Source organism: Coturnix japonica, chromosome 7, assembly GCF_054131305.1.
Source record: "Coturnix japonica strain WE chromosome 7, WE-NBRP24, whole genome shotgun sequence".
Lineage (NCBI taxonomy): Eukaryota > Metazoa > Chordata > Aves > Galliformes > Phasianidae > Coturnix > Coturnix japonica.
Genome location: NC_140669.1, coordinates 16,970,436 through 16,993,702, shown reverse-complemented (window position 1 = coordinate 16,993,702; position 23,267 = coordinate 16,970,436). Strand labels below are relative to the sequence as shown.

The 23,267-nt window shown below is 43.2% G+C and overlaps 2 protein-coding genes across 13 annotated transcripts in view; both read left to right on the top strand.

The window, feature by feature from the left end:
* Positions 1 to 4,319, top strand: part of MYO3B (myosin IIIB) — a 173,196-nt gene extending 168,877 nt beyond the window's left edge. For 9 of the 12 annotated variants that reach the window (XM_085552466.1, XM_085552465.1, XM_085552463.1 and 6 more), the window contains 3 exons: positions 1,354 to 1,460; positions 1,835 to 1,881; positions 3,159 to 4,319. In XM_085552466.1, coding sequence (XP_085408592.1) covers positions 1,354 to 1,460; positions 1,835 to 1,881; positions 3,159 to 3,294 — 290 coding nt within the window. In that variant the 3' untranslated portion in view covers positions 3,295 to 4,319. The remainder of the gene's footprint in view (positions 1 to 1,353; positions 1,461 to 1,834; positions 1,882 to 3,158) is intronic. The other 3 variants (XM_085552467.1, XM_085552464.1, XM_085552461.1) reach the window with 1 other exon arrangement.
* A 16,681-nt stretch (positions 4,320 to 21,000) lies between these two features.
* On the top strand, positions 21,001 to 22,858 carry SP5 (Sp5 transcription factor). Its single transcript, XM_015868544.3, has 2 exons — positions 21,001 to 21,187; positions 21,462 to 22,858. Exons 1-2 carry the CDS (start codon positions 21,137 to 21,139, stop codon positions 22,515 to 22,517), a joined length of 1,107 nt encoding a protein of 368 aa, XP_015724030.2. The 5' UTR covers positions 21,001 to 21,136; the 3' UTR covers positions 22,518 to 22,858.
* The last annotated feature ends 409 nt before the right edge of the window (positions 22,859 to 23,267 follow it).

The window sequence follows — 23,267 nt, the reverse complement described above, 5'->3', positions numbered from 1 at the left end:
GGTGCGCTCAGAACAAGTGATCCTCTCCCACACAAGAACCACAGTTCCATACTGAGAGGAAACTATGTCTTAGAGATTTTACTGAGGAGAAGGAAAAAAGACAGTGAAAAAAGATATACAACAGTCCTCAGGCTGCAAAGGCCAAAGTGTGACCTCTTCCTGGACCTCCCTCAGAAACTGCAGAAAAATGCAGTATTTTCAGACTGTGAACCTGAGTATATGATGAACTTTCTTTGTTTACCTGCTTGTTAACACCAGAACTTAAACATGGATTTGTGAGATGAGAGCCCTACATCTGCACAAGGCACACTGAATTCAGGTTTGAAACACTTAAAGGAACTCCTGCACCGCTTGATCTTTGTGCTGCTCCTTTGTGTCAGAGCACATTTCCCATGCATTATGGAGTGCAAATGTGCCACCAAAAACTCTCTGTTCACACTATCATTAAGATAACTTTTAGCAAGGAGATGTCAAAAAATTCAAAGATATTGAGAGAATGATGTGAAAAATGAACGACCTTTATTTACCCACCACTCTGTCGTTCAGTAAATAGTGCTTCTGTTTCATCCTGAAAGCACTTGTTCTGGTAATCTTGAGGATGTGCCGCAGAAACTCCTGGTGAAATACAGTGCAATGCACCATAACGCCTTTCATCCTTAATTTGGAGGGGAAAAAAAAAAAAAAAAAAAGACAAATGAAAATAAAAAGGCTGTTGGTTCTTTTCAGAATCTTTCCGAAATACTTCCTTCATCTTTAGCCTCTGCTTTCCAGATGGCTTTAAGCAACTGTTACTCTACAGCACACCACAAATTATATTAAGAAAGTGTAATTCCAAACTAGTTTGATTACTCCGATTAAGCAGAGAGCCACATCAAAAAGTAGCCTTTCTCTATAATAAAAATGGTGATAATAGAGTATGTCTCATAAGTCAAAGAGCTTTATTACCTCCTACTGCAGAAAAGCATCTTTGCTGCTGCTTAGCGATGTATCCCTGGCTGGTCATGGTATCCTCATTTCCTGCTTAGATTGCAGAAGATACTAAGATAAAGAGTGAAAGGAGTGTGGAGCTGTGGGATTTATACAGAGGGAAGCATTAAAAAAAAAAAAAAAAAAAAAAAAAAAGGTTTTAAAAGTAAAAGTGAAGCTATGCTTAAAAACTTGTGTTTGAACTAAGTTTCAAAACAGAAAACAAAGATTTCCCAAGTTTCTTGTGCTCACTTTGAATAGGATAGACTTGCTAATAGATCTGGGACCAAACAGGACAGAAGAAAGGACTGTTTACTGACTGAAGTACCCTAAGACGTTCACAGCACCTGGCACAGCTTAAAACTAAATTGTATTATCTTACTGTAGGTTCAGAAAATTGTCTTGAACAGAAGCTGAGAACACCTCGTCGACGATGTCAGCAGCCCAAAATGCTGAATAGCCCTGAGGACAACATGTACTATAACCAGTTAAATGTGAGTTCAAAGTGGCAATAAAGCTGTTTTACTGGCTTTGTTTCCAGTTAATAATTCTGTTATTAATACCTGTTTCAACCCCTCCAGCCCCACCCCCACGTTCTTCTGCTCTCGTCTCGAACATGTGCTTATGCTCTTTATCTGTTGCTTTCATGTCAGGATGTCTGCCTTCACGGTGAATAATTGATGTGGTTTATCAAAGACGAGCAAGATGCATGCTTCATCAGGCTCACTTGAGCCCTTTGATCAAAAAAATTATGCTGTGACTTCTGATATTATCAGCATCTGCTTGCATTCAACACAAAATCACTTTGAATTAAAAATTAACGACTTGCTGCTTTGCTTTGACTGTGTGTTCTTGGCCCTCTCCACAGGGAACTCTAGAATATCAAGGGAGCAAGAGGAAGCCAAGAAAACTTGGGTAAATATCTATCTTCTTAGTTCTAAGCAACTGTAAACAGAAGAAGTCCTTTGTGATATTACAGAATATGCAAAACTTTCTAGAGAGGCTTCTAAAAATAAACAATTAACATATCTCTGTGCACTGACATTGGACGTTTTCTACAGAAGCAAATGTAAAACTCGCATGTAGTGCTGTCTGCAGATACTAGAACTGATTCTTTCAAAACAGCTCCCCAGCATTCTCTGAGTACTCCTACAAAAATAATCTTTATGTTTTAAAATCACTAAGGAGTGATGCCAGATGAAAGGTGTTGAACATGAAGTCCTCTAACATAGAATATGACCAGCTTTGCAGTTCCTCACTCGCAAAGGGCTTCAGCCTTCCTGGGAGAGCACATTTTAAGAGGCCCCTTATCCCAAGAGAGTGTTACTTCTTCTCAATTCAGCTGAGTCAGTCCTTGTTGTCACATGGACAGTTACCACCTGGAAATAGGTAGAAATTGAAAACAGTATATGGAAGTCCAACTGGCTACTTTTGAGATACAAAAACATTTTGCTGACTGGTGACATGGACCAGTGAGGGCAAATATATATTGGGTCTTGCAAAAGCATCTACTCTGAGACTACATGAGAAGCTTCTGTAATATTTTCTCACTTGTTAATCAATCTTATGAATATAACCAGATGAGTAGGTGGTCTTTTGGTCAAGGTTAAAGCCCAAAATTTTGCATGACTGAGCAGAATTTAATTTACTCAGTTTCTCTCCACTATTTTAAAAAGTCTGTATTCCTGTTTCGGGGACAAAAGTACTGATATGAGACCGCAATTCTCATTGTATTTCACCAGAAAATGAAGGACCCTTAGTATCAATAAGGCTTTGCCCGAAGATTAGTAATATGTTCTTTGGTTCATATGCACGGTAAACTGTCAGCTGAAATGCATTACCAAAATAACACCACATACATGGTACGCATACAGACAAAAAAAAGAAAAAGCCACATTGCTCAAGTGAAATGTCCATTTGATGCCAACAGCTGATCAATCATTCTGTATAGCTAAAAAAGAAAAACTGTAGAGCCTTTCACTGATCCTTAGAACCAGATTCCAATTGTAAGCAGCAGTAGCAATGTAAAAGGCATGTGTAAAAGCTACATCTTTCTAATCAAATCACTCTAGCCTTCTTTTTTTTCCTTGTATTAGCACCTTTCATTTTTGCATCTGAAGAGAAGTTTTTGTTTCTGAAGCTATTCACATAATTGATTTTTTTTAACTTAATGTTGTTTGTTTTCTTTCAAGCCAAATCAAAGTGCTTGATGGAGAGGATGAGTATTACAAATCACTGTCGGCTGTTGAATCTATCCCTGAAGATGACAGCTGTCTCAATTCCCCATCTTCTCCTTCTTCAAGAGAAGTGTCTTTTGCTCACAGCTGAACTTATTCTGTTGACTAACTCTGGTAACAGTATTTTCATGCTGGTAATCTCTTCTAATTAACTTTGTGCTTGCTTATGTAAAAAAATACACATTCAGTTCGCAACTTCCTTTCAGTAATTTAGATCTGGTTTTGCAGATACAAATTGTATTTCTATTAAGCAATTCCAGTAAAGGAAGCAGCGTTACCTGTACGTGTTGATGTTGTTAACCAGCACATTTCCTTAGCAGCAAGGTTAGTTCACACAGATCCAGCTCCTTCCTCCCCACTCCCCCAGCTGCTGTTTCCAGCCTGTGCCATCCCTTCTGTTGTGCTGGCACAACTGCTGTGTGGAAAATAAGATCAAGGAACTGATCTATATTAAAACAACACTGTACTAAAAAGCATCTTTTGGGGTCATGGTGAAAATGTTCTATATTTCCTTAGTCTAATATTAAAACTCTACCATTTATAACTTTCTATGCTGTGTATGGTTTTAAATATTACAAAAAAATGTACAGAGTAAATTCATCTAAAAGAATGTGTGTCAATTTACTCGTAAGTATTTTTTTTCTTATGAAGTATTCATTTGCCATAAGTTTAACTTGAAAAGCTATTTCAAATATAAGAAGCAAAACAGTTTTAATGCTAACATTAGATGATTTCAGATTGCTTCATACAGCCTTCTGTGTATCTCATATCTTAACCTGGGCTTAATCTCTGTGCTTGAATGATTCCTCTACTTCTACAGCTCTTTTGTATGTAACATGAAATAATGCCACCTGAAAATTTTTCTACTTGCTTTTCACTTTTTTTTTTTTTTTTTTTTTCAAATTCCTAGTGAAACCATTGTTAATTCCTATGGAACACAGAGACACTTTGCTGGTAACAACTTCTGTGACAAAAGCTGACTACTTTGTCTGACTCTACTTTCAGCTTCTGACCCACAGTTCTGATCTGTGACAATTCTTTGTTTCTTTTCTGTAGATCTCTTGTCCAAAACTTTTGGAAATAAAATTTTCTTATGTGTACTGCCTTAAAAAATCATTTTTGAGAATATTTATTCTTTGATAAATGGTGCTGAGTAAATCTGACCATTTGTTACACAGATCCAATGTTGCTGCTTGTTTTTATCTCCCCTCCAATGAATGTCATGACCTGTGCTAACAAACCTTCCTCCTTGTGGAGGTGCAGTCCATGCTCATTTGATGCGCTATAGAATTTCTTGCAATCTAAGTTCACTGGATCCATCTTTTTGACCACAGGATGAGGAGAAATGGCATAGAAAACAAGAGACAAATGTGGGCAGAGCATCCTTAGGCTAGAATAGGGTTTGAAGGTAGGTAGTTCAGCAGAAGTTTTGTCTCATTGAATAAACGCTGTAGTGAAGTCAGGGCAGTGCAGACAAGAACAAGAGGATTCTGTTGTTCCAAGGACAAGCCTTCATTCACTTTTTTCCCACAATGTGACAAAAGTTAAAATTCTGCAAGAGCCAAGAGTCCTTCGGTTCACTCCTTGCTTTCTTCTGCTGTACATCTGGGTGTGGGCTTTAGAGACGCTAAAAGTTAAGGACTCATTAAATTGGTGAGTAGCTGCAGATGAATTAATGGCATTAGAAGATGCAGTACAACCACAAATGGCAATTTATACGAACTCATGCATGCAGGTCAGTTTCTTATTTTTTTTTCAGAATATAACAAGAAGTATTTGTTATGATTCCTCATCAAAAATAACAAAACTTTTCCTACATAATGTATGCATTCTCCTTGCCCATTAATCTGCAAAGTATCTGGATGGAAAATGACGTTATTTTGAAAACAGTCCAATAACTAAACTATGCTCTTATACTGGCATAGGTCCTAGGGAGCTCTAGCAGTATTAGTGCTTTGTGGTTTCATCTCTCCTTTCTGAAAATAAAGGGGAAAACAATGCTTTATTGATAGTGTGGTGCACATCATTATTATGCATAGTGAGAGTTTATCAACTGTTTCAGTTAAACAGAAGCAAGCCTTCCAGTCAGGAATTACACCAGTTATCTGAAAACCAAAAGCTTATCTTACACTGAGTAATGCATTATGTGGAGTAGTCATATTAATTTCATAAATTTCATAAAGAAGTAAAAAAAATATATAAAATAGTAATATATAACTCAAAGAAGAGCTTAAACTGAAACTTAAGTCCTGCCGAAACCAATAAAATTTCAGCTTATGATTAAGTGCTTTTCTGAATGGGGCTGAGTTAACAGCTTCAGAACATTAAATAACAAGAACGAACAAAAGGCACGTGCTCTCTAGATGCATTCCCTAGGTCCTTCTTGTTTCTTCTTCCCAGTTATTGAGTTTGTATCAATCTCAGTCATCAGAAATGGACTTCAAAAGATTTTGTGTCATATTTTAAGTCCTCTTGAATTGCATGGAAAGGGTAATATATAACATTTTCCTTGTTATATAAAATGCTGCTGTTTGGCTGATTCATTTCACACTCACCATGTAACACCCTTTAGGTGAGTTATTCTCATCTTTAGTGCACATATATCTCTTTAGATTATTAAAGGCCATTTCCTCAGCATTGTACTGCTGGTGACAAGGTGGCAGAACAGATTTTCACAGTTAATGTGCAAAAACAAATTGAATTTTTTAAAAAGATAGTTCTGAAAATATATGAGATCAGATACAAACACAGGTGCATAATGTGCCCCAAGAAATAGGGAGAAGCAGCGCAGGAGATATGTCAGTCTGATGGTCCTGATCAGCACATATTGCTCAGATGTTCTCATTTGTTTTTTTTATTTATTATTTCATTCCAATTTATTTTCTTTCACATATATTATCCTGAAACATTAATGTGTTTTGCTTAATAGTTCACAACATCCTGTTCTTAATATTTTAAAAAAGTAAGACTTTAAGTCCTGTTATGAAAACTTGCAATATATTTAACTCTTAAAGAGTGACGACCAGCAAGAGATTTTAGTAGCTTCCTTCCGCAGACCCTAATAGCACTACAGCAAGTTCTGCCTTTCAGTTATGGCAGCATGAAAACTTCTCTGTGTGCCAAGACACATGGGGCAGGGAGCTTTTGGAGATTAGTCCCTTTCATTTGGTAATTCTAAACTTGCTTCTCGCTTAAACATTTACATCACTTCAGTAACATAAAGGGACCTTAGAATAGGAGTAAATTGCAGCCCTCTTAAATTTGCCCCCACTGTGACCTTCCTCACCCATATGCCATAAGAGTGGTGGAAAAGGCTTTTGTACACTGAGGATCTTTTAAGTAGTCCCCATCGCACCATCTGAGGAGCTGTTACTTAGAAGCTTATAAAATATACATCTATATAATGTAAAACTAGAAACTTTCCTAAGACGAGTCAAACCAAAAGCTGATGTTCCTTTTGGTGGCAATGACCATATTTTTTAAGTGGTAGCTACTTTTCCCCCAGTACTTAACAGCTACTGATTGTCTTGTGCTATTTACCATAGCTGCATAATGCTTTTAGAAATGTATTCTCACATGATACTTTGTTCTATATTATATAACTGTGTTTATACTTCCAAGCAATTGTCCTGTCGTCTTTTAATTACACGGAGTTCCTAACTTCGATATATTGTGGTTAGAAGAACTCTACATGGCACATGCAAACAAAGTGGATTTTTTTGTTTCAGTTTAAAAGAAAATTAATTTATTTAAACATGGTCCTTTCTAATAGAATTGGGCACCTTCTAACAGCAGTGTCAGAAGGAAAGAAGGAGCTACCTGTTGTTTTCTACACACTGCTTTTTACACATCTCTGGTGCACTTCTCATTCAAATAAGTGGCTGCAGACCATCAGGATTTGTAAGAAGTCTCATTGTGTTGCTATTTTCTATATTTAGATCTCTTCGTATTTTGCTATCTTATTTAACAGTAGTCTTAACTGAGTAATTACTAACCTTTATTAGTATAACCAACATCCATTGCAGTGATGGAAAATGTTTTTATTTATACATTCTATTATCTTTAAAAACAGGCACAGCTTTAGATATAGACAATATTAAAAATTATAAGTAGAAGATATGTAGTGTCGGTAGATATAGAAAGATAGTTCTGAAATACTGAATATTGAATATCTTATTCAATATTGAATATCGAATATTGAATATCTTATTCAATATTGAACTCAATAAACTGTAGGAAATTGGGGTGTTTCATATACCTGGTGATGTGGCTGTCTCTGATGGAGCAACACATGTGTCCAGTTTCCACAGTGTTAATGCTCAGTGCTCTCATTTCAGTATCTGTTGATCTTTACTTGGTTTCACACAAATGAGAACAGATGATCAAATCTCACATTTTTGAGCTCAGGTCTACAACTGTAAGTAGAATTTCATGAGTGGTTTGGCTTTCTTTCATCAAAAATGAAGGAGTACATAATTTAGCAAAAAGATTTTTTATTTTATGGACAGGGAGTAGGAAGGTAATTTTGTAGTGGAAACAAAGGGCTGGAAGTCAAGGTATCTAAGTGGCACTAGTCACTAATTTATATCAGATTTATATTGATGTGAAATCAGATTTAAGCCCCAAGCTTAAATGTTGCCTTTTTTGTTTGTTTGTTTGTGTTTAATGCTGTATTTGAATACTTAGTTCCCTCCTCTTAAAAGAATTGAACATGCATAGGGATATTGCCTTTGTATTGTAAAAGTTAGCAGTAAAATAAATAGCTGAAGTCAACCATATTCTTATTTCTCATTCCTTTTTTTTTTTTTTTCTTTTCTGAAAACAGAAGGAGAATTTTGGGAGACAACCAAACTCTGGCATTTTTTAATGTCTTCTGGTTAACCAGATACATGATAGTACATACGATTTAAAATAAGGCCATATGGCACAGAAGTGTCATCCTCTATAGGAAACAACTAAATAGTTTTAGTTCTGGTATATGCACAAGACACAGCATCTATTAACCTTACCTATCCTACTTTTTACTCTCATAACAAAATATTTAAAATAATGTCAATTTTATTGTTAGCATCAGAGATATGTTTTGTTAGTGTGCCTTTTCTTTAAGACAGATCACCCCTGAGAGGAGTTGTAGCAGAATGCTTACTTAACAGAGAATGTTTCTGCCTGACAGCAAAGCAGGATTTCCAAACTGACAGAAGTAGCACAGGATGCTGTGAGAAGCCAAGGTCTGGGAGCAGCCCTCTAGGCCTGAGCTAGAGGTTATAAAGTTGGTGAGAGGCTTTGTGTCTCCTTTGTGCTGGGACTGGAACTGGGATGGGAAGAGGCCAACAATTCAAAATAATAGCACACTGTGTCTTCATACTCAGACTGATGTCATGATTCATCCTAATGGATTTCCCAAGAATTATTGGAAATTATTTTATTACAGGTATAAATCCAGTATCAGTCAGAAAAATAAATATATGCATTGTGTTACCAAAGAAATGTTTACTGTAGCACTCCTGTGCTGTGATGCTAGAGGACACAGGAACAGATAAGTGAGAATCACATCTTGGAGTTACGTTTCCACAAACCAGATTACATAATATTGATTGGGCCAGCAGCCCAATTCCTCGGAGCCCTATTTTTTTTAACTAATTTGCAGAGAGAGATTATTTTTCCACAATTTAAATACTGTTTTGTATGGTTGTTGGAAATGGAGATGGCAAGTACGTAGATTAACATTTGCATTCTGCAGAAGACCAAAGTCCCAGTTTCTGAACAGCCTCCAGTGAAAATCGGGTTTGAAGCTCTCAGCAAAACCACTATGGCCACAACACAGACTAGGGGCAGTCAGCTGGGATGGAGCACAGAGCTGTGAGGGAGGAAGACCTGTCTGGGCTGTGTCCCAAAATTATCATCCTACAGATCGTGGCAAGTGTCAGGTGAATATATCTGTCTAAAATTGGAATAGCAGAAGAGAGGTGTTCTGATGTGAGATGTGCCGATGGGATGGCTTGTGTTTCTGATGGAAGTAATTCTCATAGAGCTCAGTGTTCTGGGCAATGATGATGCAGGATTCCTCATGGAGTCCTTAGCAAGAATAGGTGAATGTAGAAGAGGTGTTTTCACAAATGGTGTGATGTAGTTTGTTCATTGCTTTCTGGTCTTACTGCTGCTCCCAGATACAAGCAAGAAATAACACAGTTAATGCAACTGAAGCGGTTAGGTAAAGGCTGATCTGACAGAGCAGCTCCTACTGAGACCACAATGTCATTGAAACAGAAACTTCTGATTTTGTAATTTCTACCACCACGGGAATGAGCTCAGCTGAGAAGCGTGGTTACAAATAATCTAATAATTTGAGAAAATTGATAATCTAAGATCCCCAGTCCTCATACAAATTTCTAAGGCTGCTGAATGCTGTGGGTGAAACAAGAAAGGCTGCTTAATCTGTCAGTCCATGCAGCTGAAACTTGGGACGAGGCAGTATATTAAAGACACTGCCACTACTTTGTCTCTATGCCTCAAGATGAAAGTAAACTAAAAGAGAAATAGTGAATGTAACCACTTTATTCTCTTGAGACATAGGTTTGGTCTGATGAAAGCTTACTTTCACATTCAAAGATAATTCCTGTATTTAATGCAAGCAGAGACAGTTTTTTCATAAAATTGATCTGTTAGAAATGAAGTTTTGAAAGAAAAGCAAAATGAAAAGCTATATGAAACCATATTTTGTGATTACTTGTGTTAGAGTCTTCAACATTTTGACCTCAATGCAGATTTACAGTTGAATTCCAATTGGAAATTGGTATTGATTGATTATGTTGCTCATTTAACATTCCCGCATGCTGCAACAATAATGCAACAGACTGTGATAAAATGGGATGTGATCTAACAGGACATGACTGGTGGGATGAGAGCATAGCGCTGGGTCTGCTGCTAGTGCTGTGCAGTAGTTCAGGTTGGCATCTTATGTGCTTTGATTGTTCATTTCATTTTACTGTCATCCTACTGAGTTGAACACTTTAAAAGACACTGCGTTTTTCCATCTGTAAGTCTTGGAAAGGCAGATGGATATGGAGAAACTCCACCTACAGCACCTTGACTGAATGCCATTGCCCACTTAGCGGTAGAAAAATTCCTTCTGGAAAATTAAAATGCTCTTAAATATATTTTATTATGAAAGGCTCTTTAGTACAGGAACTTACTGATCTCTTACAATTGAAATATTTGTGATTTGTCTTTTCTTAATGAGCCCAAGTAACCAACCGGTTCTTATCAACAGAGCTGCTACATTATAAACACCACTTCTGTTACACTGAAGTTAATCCTCAGTCCTGTTAGGAGAAACTCATCCTTATTAAAGTAACATTAAGAGTTTCTTTTTATTGATCTGCTCCTTTCACTTAATGATAGAAACTTACTGATGTTTTAATAATAACCTTGCAAGCTTTATCTCATTTTATTTCAATGTGAGTTACAGAAAGATGCTATGGAAACTAACTTAGCATAAACATTTTGCAGATGTCTTTAAAGGTTAGGGGGAAAAAAAAGATTTAGTTGCACTGCATGTTAACAAAGATGGCTGAAAAACTACAAGATAAAAGAGAGCCTGGAGTAGGAACATCAAAGAATTGTTAATGACAAGAAATACCATTAGGGTTAGCATCCCTTTTGTTTCAGCCCCCTCACACCTGCAGTGTGTTGCAGATTCTGCCTTTGTTGGCACATCTGAATTACTTCCATTAGCATTTATAGAAAAGTGGCTGCAAAACAACAGAAATGTACCCCGGGTTTTCTCTGTTGCTCCAGAAAGTCTGATATTAGGTTCTCTGTGGGTTTCCTTCAAGGTACAGTATCTTATTGTAAAGGAGACTATAGACCCAGGATTCCGTTGATTGCAAATGAGCGAGGTTGAAAGGAGAGGATAGCTTTTGTTACTGCTCGAGAACTAATATAAGCAACTACAAGAAGTGCACATAAGAAGCTCAGACATTAGCAATAGCAAAATCAGAGCGTGAAATTCAGATTAGCCCTCCACAGGCTGTGAGAGGGAGGGGGTATTGGAAGACTTGGCATGGCTAAAGGTGTAACCTGTTTCATTTGGCCCCTGAAAATTTTTAGCAGATGGTGGGACCAGCTGTCTTTTTCAGCCATTTAATAAACTCTTCGGTGGTAACAGTTTGGGAAGTGGGGGGTTTTGAGTCTTAGGCCAGAGGAAAAAATAAAGAAATCTGTCCCAATTGTCTTTGCCAAATAGCGAAGTCTGGAAACATTATGAAAAGTTAAAGTGAAAAATCTAATTGATGATACTGTCCTGATTATACGTTTCAGCAGCAGAGGAAAAAAGGGCTGACAGTGCCCAAGTGGACCAAAGCTTGAAAAAACGCCTATTATGTTGTTATCTTTATCTGTCATTTTAATTTCGGCTCTTGCAAAGGAGGCACATAATGAGAAAATTAAAATGAGCTGTAGGATGAGAAACTGTCTTACTTTTTGAGACGTGACACTACGTCAAAGTAATGTCTTGTATAAAAACCAAACCCAAATACATGTTGTGGATAAGATCAAGTTCACACAGTGAACTTATTCTAACTCACTTAACACAATTATATATAATGAAAATAAACTGCCAGTTTAGAAGCATATAATGTTTGGGCTTCAGTAACCTTAATGGTATGAGGGGGTTTCTTATTATGAGTTTACAAAAAAAATAAATAAGTAAATAAAAATAAAAATAAAAGGCAAAAAAGAAAGAAAACACTAGAACCCTATTTCTTCAGTTAAATTATTTTTAAAAAATTAACATTTCCGACACAACACTTAAATGGCAACTCTCAATTATAGGAGATGTTTTATTTAAAAAGCATGTCTAGTGTCTTTGAACAGAACAGTTCTTTTTGCACATTTACATGCTACCCAGCTGAGCAGCCAACCCTTCCATTTGACAAGGGCTTTGTTCTGCCTACAGGCCTATTATAAGCCCTAGATTGTTTGCCCTTAATAAATTGCAACAATAAGACAGAAACCTCTTTCAAGTTAAGAGAAATAAAACACGTTGTCTACATTGCAAAGCATATGAAGTTCAGTAATGACAACAGAAACGTATCTACTAAATCTCATTTGCTTTGCTCCCGCATCACCGTGGTTAAGATAGCCCAGAAAGGTTAGCATCTTTCCATACACTGAACAAAAGATTAAAGAAAATAAAAGTGGGACAAAACAGCTCTAGCTAGAGTTTCGGGTGCTTTGCTTTCTCCTTCATCATATAAGATCATACTGGACGCTATGTAGAGACACTACTGGGAACTACACCTGAAAAATAATGTGAATGTGATTTCATGTAGCACAGAAAAAAGAAAGATGTTTTTAACTAAAATGAAATGTGATTTTATATGAGGGAAAGGGAGGGGGAAAAAAAAAAAAAGAAAAAAGAAAAAAAAAAGAAAAAAAAAAGAGTGGCAATTATTCAAATTAAAGAATTTATACTACTCTCTGGTGTGTTGGTGTTTGTCTGCTCATGTGTGCCTGTCGGGCTGTCCCCTCAATCACAAAGCCCTTCCAATTTTGCTTTTATAGCAACTAATGGACATTCTTCTGTGGCACAAGTGTTGGTTGGGAGCTTGTGATCTTAAACAAAGTTGCTGAGCCCTGTATATGGGGCCCCGTTTGTAGCATTCAGCTGCCAGCTGTGCTGTTTGTGTTTGCTATAAGTTGTTAGAAATGACAACCTTTGTTGAGCTTAGATCCTCTGAGTGTTTTCTTCACTTAAGCTAGAAATTCCCAGTGATTTTTAGAGCATATCTGCAAATTATGAAGCAAATAGGAAGCAGCATGCAAAAGGAACGGACACCTTGGACTCTGTTTGCAACAGAAAAATTAAAGAAGGTGAGCTTACATGTCAGCAGATCACTAGTAATTGAAGTAATTTAAAAGAGCTGTCTCTGTTAGAAACTTGTTAGTAACTCAATGCAGTGTTTTCAGAAATAAATTCCAGTCACTGGTTCATTTGTAGTTTACATTTTTTAAATGCTTTCTTTTAATTTGCAGATGGAAGTCCTGAGGATACGAATATTTCTTTGCTTTGATAATAAGAGAAGGACTCTCAGTACTGGGAAGTGTTGCTGGCAGCTGAAAGTACAGAGATAGAAACTTTCAAAGGAAATGTAGTGTTTATAGTACATATCAATTCCTTTTCTTTAAAGGCTACTTTTTATTCTTTTAAGATGTTTTTGACCCATAGACAACACTGTTGAGAACTATTAGTCATTTTCTTGGGAATGTTTGGTATTTTAGACACCTCTGTTTTTCTTAAGCCACAGCGAGCAACGCCACAGCCACCCTGCTCTTCCAGGAAGAGGGAACTAAAGATGAAGGTAGCTGTGGCTTTTTCCTCTCCTGTCTTCTTTTGTGTCACAAAGAATTAGATGCAGATTCTTCATTGTCTGCCACGGCACAGTGACAAGGTGCCAGCTTCACTGCTTCTCCCAACTGCTGCACAGACCCCAAAAGAGAAGATAATTTGTTATTTCTGAGAGGGCAAAGCCATCGTGTTTTACCCTGCTGCTTCCAACAGGGTTCATCTCTGTTGTATCCAAATCTAGGTGGCACCTGGGTGAAGAATTTTAAGGGATGGACATGAGAAAAGAAGTATTCATTATTTTTGATGAAGAGGGGAAAAAAATGGACTCAGGAACAGCAAAGTGGAAAAATATGATATGATGGATTTAGAAGAAAAGAGAGGAAACTACCTCAGAGAAGGAGGGGAGGGAAAAAAGGAAGGAACAATGAGTTTCATGGAAGAGGCAACTCTGAGTAAATTTTAAATTTTCAAGATGATCCCTATTATGGGTTATGATGAAGTCTCAAATCTTCTTGGAGAGCCTCTGGAGATGAATGTGATACTTTTGTAGAAAGCCACTTGGAGATGCTTTGGAGGCTTCTTGAGGAGACAAATGGTATAGTTACTGTGAATCCAACTAACTGCTTTAAAATGAAAAGGTATAAATGGAACAGTAATTGCAGTTCCATAACTAAAGACAAATGAAATTTATCAGATCTAAAACTCCAAGATGTTCTAAATAGTAGCTTTTCAACACTAGAAAATCACTATGATAATATCAAAATATAGTATCCTGGGATCTGGTTCCTCTTCCTGAAATTACCGAATATCTTTGTTTGTTTTTTTTTTTTTTTGGTGGTGCAAAGTAAAACTTTTTTTTTCCTTCTTCTTCTTCTTCTTTTTTTTTTTTTTTTTTTTTTTTTTTTTTAATCTTTCTGGGACAGCAACATTGAAAGGAATCCGGATATGTTTTCACCTCCAAATTAAACTAATCAGGAGATACCAGATAAATACCAAGAGAAGAAAATACATCACTGATTTTTCAAGCTCCATCATGTAAAAACCAAGATTCACTCAACTACCTGAATATTGATTGTACTTTTTTTCCCCCATACATAAAGATTTCAGATGGTTATAGCCCAATTATAGTTAAACGCATAATCTGTCTGCTTAGCTAGGCTGAATCTCAGTGTTTTCATTAAAATCACAGTGTTTGTGGGTTTGACAAAATACTTAATCAGTAGGTGGAAAATCATGTTTAACAATAGCTCACATACACTCTAATGGGTAGCATGACAAGCTTGTTCTTACTGCCCTAGGAGTCTTCATTGAGCTCTCTGTATATCAGTGTATGACTGAAGATAATGGCAACACAACCTAGACTGAAATTTGGGACATGTAGGAAGGCCACTGAACAAGGTACTGGTAGAAAACTTTTTCTGTGTCCTAAGTAGGTCTGAATGGCCAAGAATAGAAAGGACTACAAACAGTCCAGACTTCCATGATGCAAGCATGCATGTTATGCTGTAGCTGCCTGTAGGACTGGGGAACCAGCCAAATGCTGATCAGCAAGAATCTGGAATGAACATTTTCCCCAGTAAACACTGAGTATCCCCAAAGTGGAGTGACACAGAAATATGGTTTTCTGGTGGTCTTTTATGAATTAGCAGAGTACACTCAGTGTTAGAATTACACCCACATAAAGGACATTTTTGTCTTTATAAAGCAAAGATGTGAGGCTCAATTCTTCAGTTTCCATCTTCTGCTCTAAATACTGTCCACCAGGCTGGGTAGAAATATTTGTGGTGGGCATGTTGGCTTATCATTGTGCTTGCACAGGCCACATGCTTTTTATCTGCTCTCCCCAGCAGCTTCCCACAGGAAGATTGTTATCTGTTCATAATTCAAAGCTGCTAAGAGAAGGTACAAGAGTCAGAAGAGACTGATTTGAAATCGGGGGTGAGAAGGATTGAGAAAAAAAAGGGCAATGAGGTGAAACATCCTAACAGTATTGCCCTAAGTTAGATGCCTCTTCAGTAGGGTTAGGATATGGTATGGGGTGTTGTCTTCTTTGGTTTCCTTTGATAAGAATGGAATAATAACACACTACTTCATAGAAGAGGTGTGAAGATAAATGCTTTAAGACCATGTGCTCAGCACTGCAGTGACAAGTACAACAGATTGACTGAAGCTCCTCCCAAAACATGCACCTCACAGTCTGACCACAGTTCTTACTCAGGCCTGTCTCAAGACTTTGCTCACTGATCCGGTTCCCATGTTTCCCCAGCTCCTCACCTGCTCCTGACAATCAGACAAATCTCCTGAATTGGGCCTGTTGCTTTGATATCCCTCTCCATGCCCATGGCACTGAGCCCTACTCCTGGGTGACATGCCCTGTATGTGGTAGGTTGGCTGGTGTACACAGAGGTGGTGAAAGGTGGACTGTGAAAACTACCTGGACTGCTGGCTGGGAACAGGAAGAACAGGATAGTGGAAATAAAGTTTCCACCCCTTATTTATATATGTTGAAGACATAGATAGATAGACAGATAGATAGATAGATAGATAGATAGATAGATAGATAGATAGATAGATAGATAGACAGACAGACAGACAGCTAGCTAGACAGAGCTAGCTAGCAGAGAGATAGATAGATAGATAGATAGATAGATAGATAGATAGATAGATAGATAGATAGATAGATAGATAGATAGATAGAATATGTATATATATGCCTGTGTAGGGACTCCTGAGTGAAATGTTATTTTAGCTAAAAAAGAACACCCTGCAGAGATGAAGACACATTCAATCAATCATTGAGAGCAAACTGAGCTGCTCCATTCAGTTTGGTATTCTCATTACCCATGACCCCAGCACCAGCATGTACGCAGCCATGCCCACTCCTAGTTCTCCCAGCCTATCTCAGCACTACTACAATGTGAGCTCTCACGTTGCTTTTCTACCTCACCACTACCAGTGACAGCCTTTTGCCTCTGTCCCCCCTGTGAAATGCTGTCTTGCACAGGAAAAGGAGATCAAATGCATCCACCCTGTAATACACAAACACAGCCAAGATCTGGCAAGTGAGGGGCTGCTGGAATATCAGCAGAGAGAAAATTCTGCTGCAGCCTAACAAGAAGGTCCTGGCCCCAGGCTGCTCCCTCCTGGCTTGGTGCATCTGAGCAGTGGTGCTGCTCTACTCTGTGCAGCTGCTTCTTGCCTCCTACGTCCCTCTACTACTGCTTTCTGGTTTTTGATGCTTAACTTCAAGCAGTGCAAGTAGCCTATAAAGAACAGGGGAGCATGTACCAAAGGAAAGAGCAATGGTAACTGAATTGTGCTGTTTGTAGGAAAGAATGAGCAAATACTGATCAGCTGAGGTGCCTCTGACTGGCAGAGCAATAGCAGACAGAGGAAGTGGTTTGTTCTATAGACAATGCGATCAAAATCTCTGTGAGGGCCATAAAATAGAGAACAGCCACTGAAGTGATGACCATTGAGGCATATGGTATCTAAATTAACAGAGAGCATAGCATCTCCCGGGAGGAGGTCATCAGGGTATCATGAGGCTGGGGCAGAAGGATCCTTTTGTCTCTTCCTACATTAAATTCCTGAGATAAGGTAACACTGTACTCATATGGAAAACCAGATAAAACTGGAAAGGGAATGGGGTGGGGTTTTTTTGAGTCTTTGATGCCAAATTTAATGGATCAAGCTATGAACATTGCTGGAACTCTTGTTATCCTTTTTGGGGAGGGTGGGAAGAACTACCTCTAACCCCTCTGTGTGATTTCTAAATCTTGATTTAAGAGGGATTTTGATTACTCTGTTCTCTTATAAACACTGTTTTACTTCTAGAATGCAAATGATCTTTTCCTTAATTTATAGCCAAGTAAATGAGAAGAGGCAGGCGAAATTCATAAATCAACTGATAACTATATCTCATTAAAGAGAATCATTGGCACTACGGAACAGCTTCTTTCTGAATCACTGCATGAACCAAGTATTCTTAGCATGAAAAATGTAGCAAAGCACGAGCCTGCCTCAGTTCTTGTGGGCAGCTGCTCTACTCACTGTTGTACAAATTCTGACAGAAGAGCACTGTGGCACAACCCTGTACTTAAGTGTATCATTACGGATACTTGGTTGTTTAGTTTCTTTGGTTTTTTCTCCAGCCTTTTTTTTTTTTTTTAGATGAAAAATGTGGGAAAACAGTCCTTTGGGTTTCCCGTGGCCTCCTGAAAAGCAGTCAATGATGCTCAATGACAGATTTCTCCTGAATCCCATTATTTGGGTTTGGAGCTCATGTAGCAGAGCTGTGCCATTTGGACACTGGAGTCCCAGCACTGCAGCATCGTAATCTCTCTCTCTCACATTTCCTAGCATAAGAACTGGCTAATTTATACTAAGGGTTAGGTAATTTAGATTAAGAATGCATTTCCATTTTACTGCATTATCTGTCCTTAACCACAGAGCCTTCTCTCTTTTATACATAATACGTGATACTCTCTGCTCAGTAAAGCCAGAGCATGGGGCTTCCTGCACGTAGGATGAAAAACAGGGATGTGAGATTTACTGAGAGAGAGGGGCCCAATAGTGTACCCTTTTCTGCTTTCCCTCCATCTCACATTTTCTGCTATTTGTTAGGCTGGAGCTGGAGCCATGGCCATGCCCTGCCCCTGAGAAGAATGTCCTTTTTCCTCTCCTTGTCCTGTGTTTTCAAACAGCTGACCAAGCAGTGCAGTACTGGATGAGAAGGGCTTACTGAAGAGTGATGTGAAATGTGACTCATGGCCAGTTGGATGATGCTTTGGCTTGGCATGACCAGGTAGTGGAACATGCCTCAGCTGCCACTCTCTGGTCACTGCTGCTTCACTTCAGGGTCCTGAGCTCTGGCAGAGCTGGGGTGGTTTGGTGAAGAGTTTAGTGAACAGCAGCCTAGTAATGTCTGAGAGGAAGGCAAGGGGTTCCTCTTTCCAAGCTCAGCACTGTTGTGTGCACAGCTACAGTTGTCTTGTAAAGATGGGAATGGAAGCTGGTCCGTCTGCGTAGACTATAGTGAGAATGTATTTGTGTTTGTGAGGGTAGAAAGTGTGTGACAACTGCTATGTACATTTGGAATCATTTTGCTGATGTTAATTTATTTCCATGTACATTCTTGTTTGAATAGTTTGTATCATTTATGAGCTTACCTGCACCAGTGAGGTATCAAGGTTTGAAGTGAAACAGAAGCAAATCATGAACTGCATTTCTGAGAAGAACTTTTTGTCCATCCTCCAAGGCTGCTTCTGTACATCCTTCTGCCCAGCTAAGGAGAGTGTCCTTTCATCTTCATATCCAAAGCTTTTTCCAGACCAACTTGGTACCCCAGGCCCCAGCAACTGTGTGATGGGCCAGTGCCACCCAGAGCCAGAGCTCACCCAGGGCCTGCAATGCTGGGGCCCCAGCACATGCCAGCAGCCAGGCTGGGGCCTGCTGGCTGCCAGCTGTGTGCCAGCTGTGCTGGGTCTTGCTGCCTGCTGGGAGCACACAACTGCCCTGAGGGCTGCTTCTGGCAATGCTGGGAGTACTTTGAGGTTTGGTTTTTCTGCTGGATTCATCTCAAAAACGCTCCCCATGCTGGTGGGCACTCACCTATGTGGTGTCAGTAGGCACAAGGAGCGCTCCCTGCCTTTCACTATCATATGTGCATTGCTGGAATAAGCTACCTTAGAAGTTTAGAATGTTTCGGGAGGGTCTTGAAGCCATTTCCCTTGGAAGTGACTCTTTCCCAACACACTGTTAGTTCCACTCTGCTTTTTTCTCCTGCCTTTTTTTTTTTCCTCCTAAGAGACTCTGTAAAGAGCACTTGCACTTGGTGAGAAAAAGTACGGGTTTGTGGAGCACTTATGTTCAGCTGTAGTCTTTGAAGAATAGGTTGTTTCAGAAGTGACTCCTGAACTGCTGAAAAACACTGAATTTAGAAAATATATTTTTGTCACGTAAATGCCCTGTAATGACATTCTGAGCTCACGGAGTAATAGTTGCTCTTTTACAGTGCTGGATTAATCCACTGAGCCAAACCTAGTGCAGTGTGGCAGCCGTGCCATCACCCAAAACTTGGGCTGAGCAGCGTTCCCGCTCCCAAACTCTGCGTTATTCGGAGTTCTAGTGCAGCATAGAGACGGGCAGTACAATGAATTACGAGACCCAGTTTTGAAACAGTTCTCTGCTGGGCCTCCCTCCCGCCACGGCCATCCCCCCGTGCCGAAGGCCCCCGGGCGTTACGCGGCCGCTGCGGGCGGGATGTGACACGGGGTCGGGTTCTGCTTCTCGCTGGTACTCCGCGCGGAGCCGTGGGAGAGGACTCGGTGCTTTAATCCCTTCAAAAGACAGCGGCCTAATTCAGCTCTACGACTCTTGGAAGTCTTTGAGAGGACGGCGATTGTTTCCACGGGAAAGGCAGATAAGGATCTCTGTGCCGGCGTTTAAAGGGACTGCGGCGGCGGTGTGAATGCAATCGCACCCGACGGCCGCGGGGAGGATCGAGTTACCCGGGCTGACGGCTTCGCAGGGCCGCAGCCCGGCGCTGCCCCGGCCCCAGGGGGATGCGGAGGGTCTCGGAACTCCGCCCGCCCGCAGCGCGGGGCCGCCCGCAGCCAAAGGCGCTGCCGAGAGGGACTCTGCCTTCGTTTAAAAGAGCGCGGCGGTGGCGGTCGGCGCCCGTCGGGTGAGAGGAAACTTTTCCGCGCCGCTCCTCTGCCGCCGGCCGCGCTCTGCCCGCCTGCCCGTTTTCTCGTGGCCTCGGGCCCTCCTTCCCCGGGCCCCACCCGGCCCTCACTCGAAAGTCTCCAAAGTCTGCAGGCGGGGAACTCGCGGAGCTCGGTTGGGGCATCCCCCGGGGGCGGGAGGCTGCAGGGGGAAGTTCCGCAGCTCGGACCGGGCGGCCCCGCTCAGGTGGAGCGGCTGCACTACGGTGTGACCTCGGGGGGGCCGGAGGCTGATCTCGGGCGATAACAAAGCCACATTGACACCTCGGGGCTGCGCCACAACCCCTTAATTGCAGGGGGGGTAAGGAAAAAAAAAGAAAAAAATAAGCAGAAAAAAAGCCCAACACGAGGAGGGAGGGGGGATCCGGTGTCTCGCGCATCCCGCGAGAGGGTCTCCAGGCGGTACGGGGTCCTTTGATCAAGAAAATCCAATTATTTGTGTATATACATTTCCCACATAGTGATTACTTCATTAATTGTCCCGCCTTTATCTCCTCCCTTCCCATCCCCCCTAATAATCAGTTCTTTTATCCCGACCAACAAACACACCATAGGAGCTTTGTGGATTCAAAGGATTTGCTTTCGCTTCTGAAAGAGCCGCTATTCTTTGATGATTGGGTAGCGGCAAACTTCAAAGCCATAAATCTTCCTTCTGACTGGCTGGCGGCCCAGCAAAGTCCTTATCAAATTCTTGGAGGTGATCCCGGCGCAGGCAGACGGGCCGCGGAGATCGGCGGCGCGGGGAGGGCCGGGCGCGGAGGCGAGGCCAGAGGGCAGCGCGGCGCAGCTCAGGCGGCCGGGCAGTCCCGCGGAGTCCCCATGCCCCGACGGGGCGCCTCGCCCCGGGCGCAGTAGCCATGGCCGCGGTCGCCGTCCTCCGCAACGACTCGCTCCAGGCTTTCCTCCAGGTCAGTGCCGGCGCCCGAGGCTCCTCCGCGCGGGCGGTCGGGCGCCGGACGGGGCTTCTTTCTGGGGCCGGGGCCGCCCGCGGGGAAGGGCTGCCCCATGCAGGGAGCGGGCCGGGTGGGGCGGGGGTACCGCTCTCGGGAAGTTTCCCGGCTGCGGGGCGCGGTGGGGGCTCTCCGGGCCGGGCGGGCTGGCGGGCGCGGAAAGTTTCGGCGGGGCGGGCGGCGGCGAGTAACGCGCTGTGCTTCCCTCCCCGCGCCCCGGCCGCCGCCGCAGGACCGCACCCCCAGCGCCTCCCCGGACGTGGCCAAGCACTCGCCGCTGGCCCTGCTGGCCGCCACCTGCAGCCGCATCGGACAGCCGGGCGCCGCGCCCGCCGACTTCCTGCCGGTGCCCTACGAGCCGACGCTCGGATCCCCCTCCAGGATCTTCCACCCGTGGGGCGGCGAGATGCCCGCGCACTCCCCGGGGGGGCTACCGCCGCCGCACCCCAGCCTGGGGCTGACCCCTCAGAAGAGCCACCTGCAGCCCTCCTTCGGGGGGGGACACGAGCTGCCCCTTACACCTCCCGCCGACCCCTCCTACCCCTACGAGTTCTCCCCCGTCAAGATGCTGCCCTCCTCCATGGCCGCGCTGCCGTCCGCCTGCCCCCCCGCCTACGTCCCGTACGCAGCCCAGGCCGCGCTACCGCCCGGCTACTCCAACCTGCTGCCGCCCGCGCAGCCCTGCCGCCAGCTCTCGCCCAACCCGCCTCCCGAGGACCTGCCCTGGTGGAGCATCCCGCAGGCTGCCGCCCCTCCCGGCTGCGCTCACCGCTTCCCCGCCGCCGCCGCCGCGCTGCCGCGGGGCCTGGTGCTGGGCCACTCGGACTTCGCGCAGTACCAGACGCAGATCGCCGCCCTGCTGCAGACCAAGTCTCCCCTGGCGGCCACGGCCAGGAGGTGCCGCCGCTGCCGCTGCCCCAACTGCCAGGCGGCCGCGGGCAGCGCGCCGGAGGCGGAGCCGGGCAAGAAGAAGCAGCACGTCTGCCACATCCCGGGCTGCGGCAAGGTGTACGGCAAGACCTCGCACCTGAAGGCGCACCTGCGCTGGCACACGGGCGAGCGGCCCTTCGTCTGCAACTGGCTCTTCTGCGGAAAGAGCTTCACCCGCTCCGACGAGCTGCAGCGGCACCTGCGGACTCACACGGGCGAGAAGCGCTTCGTCTGCCCCGAGTGCGGGAAGCGCTTCATGCGCAGCGACCACCTGGCCAAGCACGTCAAGACGCATCAGAACAAGAAGCTGAAGGCGGCGGCCGACGCCGTCAAGCGAGAGGACGGCCGCGATCTGTGACCGCCGAGAGCGCCCGGCGGGGCGGCTCCGGGACTCGCACCTCGAACGGCGAGCGGGAGCCCGGGGCTGCGGGGCAGGACGCTCGCAGCGCCCCGCGGCCGCTGTCCCGAGACGGGCGCTGTTCTTTCGGCCGTCGGGGCGGAAGCGGGGCAGCTCGCGGCCGCGCTCGGCGCTTTCAGGGGAAAAGACTGACGTTCCGTGTACAGGTTATTTAACGGCTCTGTTTAATACGAATGTTTCGTCCCTCGTCCCGGCTCCGCTCGGGGCGCCAGCATGTTTCTGTACAGCGACCCGCGATTGCAGCGTGAAAATAAATACGTTAACACTGGGGTCAGCAGGGAGGTCCCGCCGAGTCGGCGTCCTTTGATCACCCCGGGCCCCCGTCCTGCCCTGCCCTTCCCTACCAGCGGCGGCCCCTCGGGCTCTGTTCGGTTACCGACTGCGGGGCCGGGAGCGCGGAAGGGGACCGCGCCGTCCGGTCCGAACCTCAGCGCCGGGAAGGAACAGCTGTCGGAGGAGCGCGGGCCGCATCGCTAGTCCCCTGCCCGGCTGTGGCTGAGGCGCTGCACAGCCAAAGCTGCTGCCGCAGCTCACCTCTGCAGAGTGCAGGAGGTGAGGTCATAAGGCTCGCTGTCCCCCCGGGCGTGCTGCCGCGGGACAGCTCTGGCACAAAGGACGGCGCGACCGCAAACTGTTTTGAGGTACTTTTTGTGGGCAGCCGCAGCCTTTGGGGTCTCCTCTGTACCGTCA